At 36.1% G+C, this 11,861-nt stretch overlaps 1 protein-coding gene across 3 annotated transcripts; it reads left to right on the top strand.

Annotated features, from left to right (window-relative positions):
• The first annotated feature begins 4,761 nt into the window (after window positions 1-4,761).
• On the top strand, window positions 4,762-11,414 carry LOC145162286 (putative serine/threonine-protein kinase PBL28). 3 transcript variants are annotated; one of them, XM_079081479.1, is made up of 9 exons: window positions 4,764-5,485; window positions 5,936-6,036; window positions 6,517-6,780; window positions 7,013-7,134; window positions 9,432-9,528; window positions 9,631-9,720; window positions 9,818-9,925; window positions 10,009-10,926; window positions 11,057-11,414. In XM_079081479.1, exons 3-9 carry the CDS (start codon window positions 6,751-6,753, stop codon window positions 11,138-11,140), a joined length of 1,449 nt encoding a protein of 482 aa, XP_078937605.1. In that variant the 5' UTR covers window positions 4,764-5,485; window positions 5,936-6,036; window positions 6,517-6,750; the 3' UTR covers window positions 11,141-11,414. The 3 variants fall into 3 exon arrangements, with proteins under 3 accessions (XP_078937600.1, XP_078937605.1, XP_078937612.1); XM_079081486.1 differs by having other exon boundaries at window positions 4,765-5,485; window positions 7,017-7,134; XM_079081474.1 differs by lacking the exon at window positions 6,517-6,780 and having other exon boundaries at window positions 4,762-5,485.
• The last annotated feature ends 447 nt before the right edge of the window (window positions 11,415-11,861 follow it).

Raw genomic sequence — 11,861 nt, forward strand, 5'->3', positions numbered from 1 at the left:
GCCCAATAGGCGCAATAGCTAGGTCTTTTGATCAATTAGGGTTTCACTAGGCCCATTAGTCACATGTTTGGGCTTTTAGGTCCATTAGGGCTTCATTGGGCCTATTAGGGTTTATTAGGCCTATTAGGGTTTTAGTCCCTTTGTCCAAACCTCCCAATGAATCAAACACAACAAGCACACCACCACCCAACACGGCGGCTGGCGGCGGCAGGAGGCGGCAGCCACCACCCTACGGTGGTGGTTTTCAGTTTTCCTTTTCATTATTCTATTTTGTTACAATTTACAATACAACTCTCAATTAATACACACACACAACTAAGCTAAACATACACACACATAACCACCTTGTGGTGGCCAGCGGTGGCGAGTGGCGGCAGCCACCATGGCTGGCGGCCATGGTGGTTCTTGTTCTTGGTTTCCGGCCCACAACACACTTGCTCTTCACGGTGAAGCAGCAACACACCCTACGCGAGCCCATGCACCAAACGAATGCAACTAGTCCCTCCTAATGGCGGCGAATCTCGGCCGGAGCACTGAAACGGAAGGTTGCTCAAACGGCGGCAGCGACAGCGACTCGCTGCTGTGGAATGGAGGCGGAGGCGCAGACTGTTGGGGATGTACCGGCGATCGTCTCGGTGGCTACGGTGGTGACAGAAAGAAGAAAAAGGAGAATAGTGGAGGTGAGCGAAATCGATGGTGCGGCGCCGGCAGTAGAAGAAGGGAGTGGCGGCTGTAGCTTCATGGATTCCGGCGAGGCTAGGAGGTGGCGCTCCGGTTTGCGAAGTAGCGGGTGGTGGATGCAACGTCTCATGGCAGCGACTGAAGAAGAAGAGCGGTGGAGACTCAGTGTTCGGATGGCCGCCATTCGCTGATCGGAAAATGGGGGTGGTGGTGGCGCCAGTGAGGGGGGCAGAAGAGTGGGTGGCGGCTGGAGTGTTAGCTAGGTTTAGGGTTTCATATTCTATATATATGAAGGGGTGACTGGTTCACACCCGGTGATGCATCATCCCATAATTACAATTTCGGTCCCTCCTTCCCCCTTCCTTTCAAAATGAGTCCAATAGTTACCCCTTTTACCCCAGCATTAAAGATCTGTTACAAAATAAGTCCTAAATTTACCCAACAACCCTCCACTTTGAGAATCTATGCAAAACTAATCTAGAATTTACCTTTTTAATCTCCAATTCTCAATTATGACATATTAAGCCCTCCCTTCTCTTTTTCTTTCAAATTAAGTCCCAATAATTACCACGGAGCCCCTGTCTTCATAAATATTTACAAACTAAATCCAGAACTTACACTTTTGGCCCTTGACTTCTAAAATTGTGACTATTAGCTCCTCGAGACCAACACCTCTTTTTTGTAGCTTGTAGTTTGGCCTTTAAGAACTTAGCGCCTCAAATGTTGCAACTCAAACGGTTCACAACACACATTTGGTCAAATGATAACTTTTGAGAGAGTTTCTTGCACAAAAAACGGATCATGGGAACTCTAAGAACACTAGTGTGCGATTTTGGATGCTAAGGGGCTTCTTATATAGTGTGGTAAGATTAGGGTTACATACATGCAAACCCTAATGCCCATGACCTTTCATATTACTTAGGATCCATGGGTTAAACCTCCATGGACTATCCATGGACTACCATATTGGTTTAGCCCATCCTAAATAACTATTGGCCCATACTATAAGACTCATTGATTTACTTAATCAGTCACCGTATATTTAATTAGTTTCTTTTGATCACTAAATTAATTCCAAATTAATTCTTGATCAACACTAATTAAATCATATGATTTCATATTAATATATTAGAACTTATAATATATTAATAAATCATAAATAACCTCTTCTCAAAAGTCCATCCTATCAAATTGTCCAGGTGATATGCAACCCGAAATGGACCATGCTACTCTCGGGTCAAGTACATACCAATTATAGTTATGGGCTTAGACACCTAATCCAACAACTTCAAGGTCCTTGCACCAACTTCTTCTTCTTCAAGAACAACACCCATGGAAACCGCTATTAACATTACCTAAAGTAACACCCAATTTAAGAGACACTGCCTATAAAGATCAATGACAACATGTGCCTTAGAAATTCTTTAATCTACAAAATCGAAGGTAGCAATATTAGTTAAAGTATAACTATAAATATCAAGGTTGTGAAAGTCGCTTGGCGGTAGCTTGGAGGTGGACTGGTGTTAAGCGATTAATATGACTAGGTGGCGATTAATCGGGGACCCTAAATTACTAGTACAATTATTTAAAAAGTTAATATATCCTAATAAATAAGTATTTTAAAATTTTAAAATTTTTGTTTAAAATTTTCAAAATTTAAATTTGAAAACTTGAAAATTTAAAATTTTAAAATTTTTGGTGTGCTTTTTGAAAATTAAAAAAATTTGAATTTTTCAAACTTTTGATGCCTATGATCGCCGTGGACCGCCAAGCCCGAGTTTGACAGATGACTAATTTCCGCCGAGCACCCTAATCGCAATCGATTAAAGACCACCAAGCGATTAATCGGCCGCCAAGGCCGATTTCTACAACACTGGTAAATATAGAATGTATAAGTTACAAAATCATCTTACCATACACCTTAAGCCATGAACATAAATCAAATCGTTGGATGTTTTTTTTTCTAGATTCTGGTTATGGTATTGGGATTGGTTCTTTCAAGATTACTAATGATTACTGGTAGGTTAGAAATTCTTTGTTGGTAAACTCCATCTAATTTAGTTCTTTTTTAAATACAATGATATAACTTAACGACACAATAGTTTAGTTAGAGCAAAGCCGAAAATGTCATAACCAAATACAATCCTTATGCCCGACCCTTGATCAGATAAAGTTGCCCGCACTACGACCCATATCACAAAATGATCCTTGCAACGAGAAACAGACATTCCCCATGTTGTGGAGCCCTTTGGTCTGTTTCTTGAGTAGGGTTAGGGGAACATCCAAGTGATTTCCTTTGGCGATCCAAACGCGCTCACACGACGTATGTTTGGGTTTTGGTTAAGTTAAATTTCATGATTCTGATGTTTGGTTGGGGATGGGCACTCCTTTCCATCCTTTCAGGTCATGTTGCCACCTATCTATCGAAGAAGGATTTCCCAGCCTATCTCGGTATATGTTACAAAAAAAAAAACACTTGATTCGCACCAACAACTCCAGGAGGAAAAGACATGCCAACGAACTACCATTCATCCTGGATGACCACTAGTGGCACACTCGATTGATTCCTCATCTATAACTTTTGATGGGAAAAGAAGGTATCGAGCTCCAGTTGAATCTGGAAAATAAGGTTAGGGAGTCACACTAAAGGTGGAGGATGAAGCCCCTAATGCAATCAAGTCTTGTGCGACACTATTTGATACGACGCTTAAACATGTCCCATCAATAAAAAGAAAAGAAAGAGCGTCGATTAATGTTCATATTCTGTAGTGTTGTAAAAACTAACTTCAACAAGTGACGGATTCTAAGAACTGATTTGACAAGGATTGGATTGACTGGACATTCAACTCCTAATTTGATTACAAAGACTGCTTGCATTTTTGGTTTTTGTTCCGAAAAATCAAAGCAAGTGGCAGGTCATTTAGCTAGTTTCATGGCATAGGTTTTGTTCCAAAAATCATCTACGTCAGCATTCTTTTAGATGTGATTTTGAAGTTCAATCAATCAAAGAATGTTGGGAAATTTATAAAGGGTATAACAGTCCATTGGTAAATTTAAATATTTAAATTTATTATAAAATGTTAGAAAAATATTTAAAAATAACATTTGCGCAAAGATGATATTTTGGCACAAGGTGAATATGATATTTAGATTTTTGGATGGATAAATATGATATTTTGGTATTTAAGAATGACATATACGAAATTCCCCCATTAGTTTATAGTTAATGATAAATTAAATATCCTTCTACATTTTGTTCATATCCGTTTTCTTACTTATAAAATAATGACATGTGAATCCAATTATAGTTATAGTCTCTCTTAATCACCTCTCAGATTTTAATGTTTGCATTGATCTAGTGAGTAGAAAGATGGATATAAACAAAATTTAGGAGAATATTTGATTTATGATAGTTTATTATAACCAAACAATAAGAGCCATAAAAAAGCGATTTTAAATAACATCTAAAAAACGCTAAGAAAAAAATCAATTTATAAGGTGGAAGGATTCCACCTTTCATATAAAATATTAGCCATTATTTGGAGACTAGATGCGTAAAACGGTAAAAGTCAAATAATAATACTAGTTTTTAATATAATTCATAAATATAAACATGACTGGACATACTTTTCCGTTTTGCAAAAAGATATGACGAATCCTATCAGACTAAAATAATAATGACGGTCTAACATGCGGCCGACGCAGCCAGATGATATCATGATTCGATTATAATCTTGTCCAACTGCCCTATATCTACTATGTTATTATAATTTTTTATGACTCCTTACAAGAACGGAATTCTAAAATTCAGTTTATAAAATATTATATACACAACAGTTCGTTTAAGTGTCCATTTAGTCAAAATTTAGGATTACACGTTACCTCAAAGGCCATATGCTATCATGCAACATGACTTTGTTCCGCCAGCTGATATCATGCTACATGACTATGTTCAGCTGACGCAGCACCTTAGTTCAGCCATATATTAGTATTGCAGGACTTTAGTTCTTACCATTTCAGATCCAGGTATGTATCTTCTTCGAAGCCTCTTCACTCACACACAAACACAGTCATGTCTTTTAGCAAAAAACAATCACTATGGTGATGTGGAAGTTTAATGCTTTTGATTCTGAATTCATTTTCGTTATTTACATAGTATCGTTATCCAGTGTTCACTCGCTAGTAATCACCGTTAGAAGAAGAAAAAGTACTATAAGGTTTTGATCTTTTGATTATGACTGATGAAAAAGGGATTAATTGGGCTTTTTAGGAATATGATAATTTTCGTTAATTGGATTTCTTATGATTATGATTATCTTGGCCAAATAGTGATGAATAAGAGAGCCAAGTGTTCTTCTTTTTAGGATTACTGAGAGAGTTTTGAGAATTTATCTCACTGTTCAACTGTGGATCCATACAAATTGTTTTGTTTTTTTTAGTGGGGAATGGAGCGCTAATTTTAGATAATGGAACTGTGGATACAAATTGTTTTGTCGAGAAATGGAGCGCTGATGTAAATAACCTTTGTGTCTCTAAAAAATTGAAGCTGTATCTCTACTAATTCAAGAAAACAGTTCTCTGATTATAATTGCGTTGGCTTTCTCTTAGGGATATTCTGGATAGTGCTTAATGTTTTGCAGTATAGCAGGTAATCTGGAGGATACGTTCAAGCTCTTAGTTCATACTTTGTGTGTCGAGGAAATCATGGATATTAAGATTGTCCCTTCATCGCTTGCTGAGATTGCACCTTTTCTTGGTGTTGCTGATGAAATTAAATCGGAAAATCCGAGGGTTGCCTACTGTTGTAAGTCCCCAACACATATTATAATTAAATTTTACACACACACACATAGTTTAAATTTAAGGGTATTATAGCAACTTAAAGTATGTAACTTGGATCGCGTTAAAAATGGAACATATATTACTAATTTGAAGGTGGTACAGTGCTTTAACTAGGAAGAAGGAAAATATTTTCTAACTCCAATTCTAAACACAACATGGCCAAGATTCTGACACCCAAACTGAGGGTAAAATACATTGATGTAAGGACATGTTTCGTCAGGAGAAATAGAACAATTTGTGGGTAATATCCCATATATTCATTGTAGGGCAGAAGAAATCTGTGTATCATAAAAAGATAAGGAAATAAGTATTTGACCACATAAAGAAGTGAATTATATAGGGACAGATATTACTGAAGCATACCTTTAGGTATACCCATATGCTTTGTAAAAATTTTTGTATACATGATCAGGTCGGTTATATGCCTATGAGAAAGCTGAGAGACTAGATCCAGAATCAGCTGGCCCTGGTGTTCATCAATTCAAGATTTCCCTGCTTCAGCAGCTAAAACAGGTATTTGTTCTCTTTTGTTTACTCCTTCCCTATTCATGAGCAATTTGAAGCAAAACACTATTATGCCAGAAAATTTTGGAGCAAATTTGTATCAAGTATTATGTTCCATGGACCTTTCTTAAACATTTAATCGGTTCATTCTCAGAATGTCAAAACGTATATCAGTCTTTTGCTCTTCATCATTCCATGTTAGATGTTTCATTACCGAGACAAACTTTTAATTTGTTAGATCCAAGTTAATACTGGATTGATAGTGTATCCTTTAGACAGACCACAATTTCTGTCTTAAGATCGATATACATATATCTGATGGTCAAAGATAGTCAAAATGTATATAGGTGATGGTCAACATATTGGGCTCTTCTTAATGAATCGTTTTTATCTAATTGAATTACAAGATTAGTTTTTATTTATTTATTTCGAAATTCAAAGTTAACTGTCTGACAGGTTTTTGACAGTTATGAATTTCGGTTTTGACAGGTTTTAACTGTCAATTGAGAGAATATAAATTCCACCTCAATTGACAGATTTTCAGGTTGGAACTACCCATAGAAAAATATAGTTCTCGTTCCACGTTTTTTCAATGTTTCATCATGGAGACATACTTTTGATTCGTCATATCCATCATAATCTTGGATTGATATGTATGTCTTCTAGACAGACCCATAAGTGGGAAAATTCTGTCTTACGACACTGCAATTGTTGCATACTTCGATGAAATTCATTTCTCTAATTGGGATTCAAGTACGTTTTCTTGCGTATTGTATTTAACAATACATATTTCTATATTTAGTTTTTTCTGTTTTGAACATATCTTTTGTTTGTTAAATTCGTTCCTACCATTGTTAACCTGGTGCCATAGTTAGTTTCCTTTTTGAAATTGAGTAAATACATAAATGACCATCTTTATTCCAAAGGCATCCTCTTTTAATTCCTTTCCCATAGATTATGAATTCCATAATTGTATTCTCTTTAGGAAGATCTACAAACATCACGAGGACCAAGAATAAACAATGATGCTCATGAAATGCAGAACTTTTATCGGCAGTATTTTCAGAAGGACATTCAACCCTTCCAAAATTCAGAAGAAGCTTATCGGTAATCATCTTCTTGTTTATTTTATTTTTTTTTCAAAATTGTGGAAAACATATTCAAAAGAAACTAACTACAACTGCAAAATCACAACTACAACAAAGACGAGCAAGCCAAGATGGGACTAGCTACTTGAGCACTGTATTTAAACCATAAGAACAAATTCACCTTAATATTAGTGGTAAGTTGAGGAGGCATCGTGAGGGGTAGCATGTTAGGAATTAATGATAAATAAACGTACAAACAAGAAAGTTAAAGATGTGAAGAAATAAACAACATAAAGAATTAATGTGGTTCACTTGACGAGAATAATAGAGCTAGGTCCACGGACGAACTAGAGAGAGACATTATTAGAAGCCCTCAAACATACACTTTCTACCTTAGGGTTACACTCGTACAAAGACATCTAATGATGAGTTGACTTAAAATCTGCTTGTTGGCCATCATCTAGATTTATGTAAAAGTCCAATTCCAAACCTCAAAACAAATGGAAAATGAGCAAAAAGATGAGTTTCATCCTCCTCATCGTCCTTACAAAGACGGAAAATATAGTTTGAGTTGAAGACAACCTTCTTTTGATAACATTCGACATACTAGGGAGCCTTCCCAACCTAATTCTCTATGAAAATTTGTTTAGCTTAATTGGAACACAATTATTCCATTTGTTGCGACCATCCTCTACAAACATGATTTTATATTTATCATGTCCCTTAACGAATTAACCGATTAAGCATTTGTCAAGTTAACAACCTACTTCCACCAAGGAAACAATCGGTAGGATTCAAGATTGACACAACTCGCATCTCTTCTATTGGCTCTTGTAACTCATAATTCTGCCTAGCCGCCCCAGACGGACTCCACTTCCAAGACCAATTTAGCTGGTTGTAGAAATCCTCCTGAATATTCACCAACTTGCAATATTTTTCCATATCCAACACGAAAAGTCTTGGGAAATGGAAATGAAGAAGCAAAGGATCTATCTATGTTTCAAACCAAAAAGAAATATTTCCATGTTGCGGTTTTCCATTGTAATATTTTCGCAAAAGCAATGCCCATATTTGATGAAGTATTCTGATCTTAGATATGTTACACACACTCCTTATATGTCATTTGATGGAAAAGAGGGAGTGTCATAACCACTAACCCCATCGATGGCTCGTACCACCTTTAACCATAGTTCATTGTCCTCAATTTTAAGTTTCCATCACCATTTGGCTAGAAAGGATAAGTTAGCTACACATAAGCTACAAATCCATTATCCAACATACTTTTTTGGATCCAAGTCTTATTCCCAATTGACCGAAGATAATTAAGTTACGTAAACAACCCCCCACCCCAAAAAAAAAAAAAAAAAAAAAAGTTAAAAGCCTTGATATATTCAAGAAATTGACCATTAAACCGAAATCCAGTTACCTAAGTAGCATGACAAGCTATTAAAAAAGTTACTAAGAGAGCACATGTCCAAAACATAACACTAGTGGTATATCTAAGCTAATGGGAGCACAAATATTACAAATGAAGTAGGCACAAAAACTAGGGACATAAGGAAATCTACTATAAAGAAAGACCTCTATTCAAATACTCTCTATCAACACATTATTTTAACCAAGACTAGTGAGCCTATCCAGAAGATTTGAGGATGAAAAAATGCATGTGATAGATTGAAGTTGTAGAAATGAGATGAGTTCTCTTGAAAAGAACTATATAAGCTTTGGAAAGCTTTGAGCGATAGGGTGATTAAAAGTCGTAAAAACTCTATGTCGATGGATTTGTTTTAGATGGAAAGGTTCTATGAGTCGATGGTCTAGAGTCTGGGGAAAAGATGGTGTTGTTAGGAAAATCTATCTAAGATGTCTCTCCTGACAACGTGGATTTTGAACTAGAAGTAGGTGAGTCAAAGATACTTGTATTATTTTGTATCTCTAATAGTTGAATAAGGGATGTGACCCTCCTATAACGACCAAGAAATGGGGTGGGTTGGCATTGTATCCAGTTTGGCCCGTTTTGTCTCTATATATAGATCTCATGTAACTTTTAAGACGTATAACAAAATAAATAGGAATTTTCTTGCTAGGCTGTAGATGTAGCAGGATTACCCAAACCATGTGAAGAACAAAATCTGTGTTCTTCTTTACTTCTCTTTTCATCTTAAATTTTGTGTGTGCTGATCGAAAATGTAAAAGACTTGACCCAGAAGAGAGAATTGGAGATGGAGGAAGCCCCAAATTTAATCATCGCATTTTTTACATGTATTCTTGATATTTTTTCTATCCTGATTGAAAATATTTTAATTCTCATGCCAGTACCCTCTATCTTACAAAAGCTTATCAAATTGCTAAAGTTCTATTTACGGTTCTGAAGTCAGTCAGTCTTTTCAATTCTGTTAAGGTGCCAGAGGAGGTAAATTGTTGGATATTCTGTTCCTTGAAAAAATCCATTTCATAACTTCTTAAATTTTCTTTATCCAAATTTGATGAACTATTAATGTGTTTGTGTTCATAGATATTGAAAGCACATGATTTTGTAGTTGCGAAGGCAGGAATATACACTCGGGATATATTTCTACTTGAACCTGAAACTTCAGAACAAAAGGTACAAAGACATCCCTAGGTCTGTTAGAGAAATTCATTTTATGATTTCTTATATTTGGTGGAGCAATTTGGTGAATTGTTACTGTGTATGTGTGTAGATATTTCTAGCGCACTCAAATGTTACTGAGAACGCAGAAATGCATACTGATAATATACTTCCAGTTGAGCCTGGAAGTTCAAATCAAGATCTGCTAAGATATCCAGAGGTTGGTTCCGGAAATCATGTATATATCATATATGTATGTTTTTTAGACTGGTTCAATATTAATTAGTCAGAACATGTCTGCAGATGAAACAACTAAACCGTTGTAGAATCCCCCTGGAGGCTATAAAAGATAGTACCCAAGACTTTAATTCTAAAAATTTCATTGGGAAGGGTGGATATGGAAGTGTATACAAGGGAATCCTCACCTGGGAAGATCATGTAAATGAGCCAGTTGCTGTAAAACGGCTAGATGTCACTGGGTTTCAAGGTAAAAAGGAGTTCCTCACCGAGGTTTCAATTCTTTCACAGCATCAACATGAGAATATCATAACCCTTATAGGGTTTTGTGACGATAATGGGGAGATGATTTTGGTTTATGAATACGCAACTCATGGAAGCCTGGACCAATACTTACGTGACACCACAATATCAAACAGATTGTCATGGCCACAATTGCTTAAAATTTGCATTGGTGTTGCTTCGGCATTGGATTATCTACATAATCATGTTGCAGAGAAACACCGAATAATACATCGGGATATAAAAAGTTCAAATGTCTTGTTGGATGAAAACGGGAAGGCAAAACTTTCGGATTTTGGTTTGGCTATGATAGCTCTAGCAAATCAACAAAACACCCTTGTGATCACCAACATTGCTGGAACACATGGTTATAATGACCCACAATACGAAAGAACAGGATATTTATCAAAAGAATCTGATGTGTACTCATTCGGAGTGGTTCTGTTTGAAGTATTGTGTGGAAGGCTTGCATATGTTTCAAGTTACCATGATGAGCATCGATTCCTCCATCATCTAGCCCGAACACACTACGAAAAAGGAGAGTTGGACAAGATTATTGATCATAGAATGAGAAATGATATAAAACCAATAACGTTGAACAAGTTTTCTGCTATTGCATATCGATGCTTGCAAGAAACTCGAGCACAACGACCTGCAATTGCTGACGTTGTATTCCAACTTAAGGTGGCTATGAAATTTCAAGTAAGTTGTGGATATCGTTTTTATCAGTTCCCTAAATATGGAGATGATTTGAAAGAACAAATATATAAAATTATTAACAAAAATGTACATTTGTTATTGACACATCATTTATTTATTTTTAATTCATCAGGAGTTAGAAGATGAGGAAGATGAATTCTACCTTAGTGGATACATGAAGGAAGCTTTATCCTTACATACAGAAACAATTAGATAAGACAACGGCACTAAAAAACATTGTAAACACCTAAAAGTATTTGTTTCTCTATTTGTTAAATATGTCCCAGCGTAAGTGATCAACATGGTGACAACAATATGAGAATTTATTAGAGCGGTTTTAGTTTTAAGTCAAAAACATCTTCAATTGCTTGCTCACCGTGGATTGTGATTTAATTTTCTCATGTTAGCTAGGGGACCGGTTGGGGAAGTAAACAGCCGGTGTATACCCTTTTCGTAAATAATGTATGAATTATAAGATGCCTTCTTTTTTATTTGTTTGTCTTGAACACTTGTAATTTTAGGAACATGTGGCCTTGAAGAAATTTTGGACAATAACATCATTCAAGCTAAGTTTGTCTTAATGTTTGATTATATCACAATATAGTTGAATCCCTTGGAGCCATTCCTCTACTAATTAAGTTTAGTGAGACAATAACAAGGTTGAGGATTTGTTTTGTACATTTTGGTTTACTGTTACAATATTGTAGATTATCTCTCGAAATCAAATTACTCCTTTGTGCATAGTTAGGCAAGGCCAACATAATGTGCACACTTTTAGTTGGAACGAATGGTTGAATTTGACTATAGTAACTCATGGTATCGAGGAAAAATGGCACCAACAAATACATAATTTGAAAACCTTCCCCATGTTCTTGAACTAGTAATTTCGACCGAAGCATGACAAACTCAGGTTGTGTATATAAGGTCTCAGTTTTCAC

Source organism: Lactuca virosa, chromosome 1 (assembly GCF_052849685.1).
Source record: "Lactuca virosa cultivar CGN04683 chromosome 1, Lactuca_virosa_CGN04683_v6, whole genome shotgun sequence".
Classification (NCBI taxonomy): domain Eukaryota; kingdom Viridiplantae; phylum Streptophyta; class Magnoliopsida; order Asterales; family Asteraceae; genus Lactuca; species Lactuca virosa.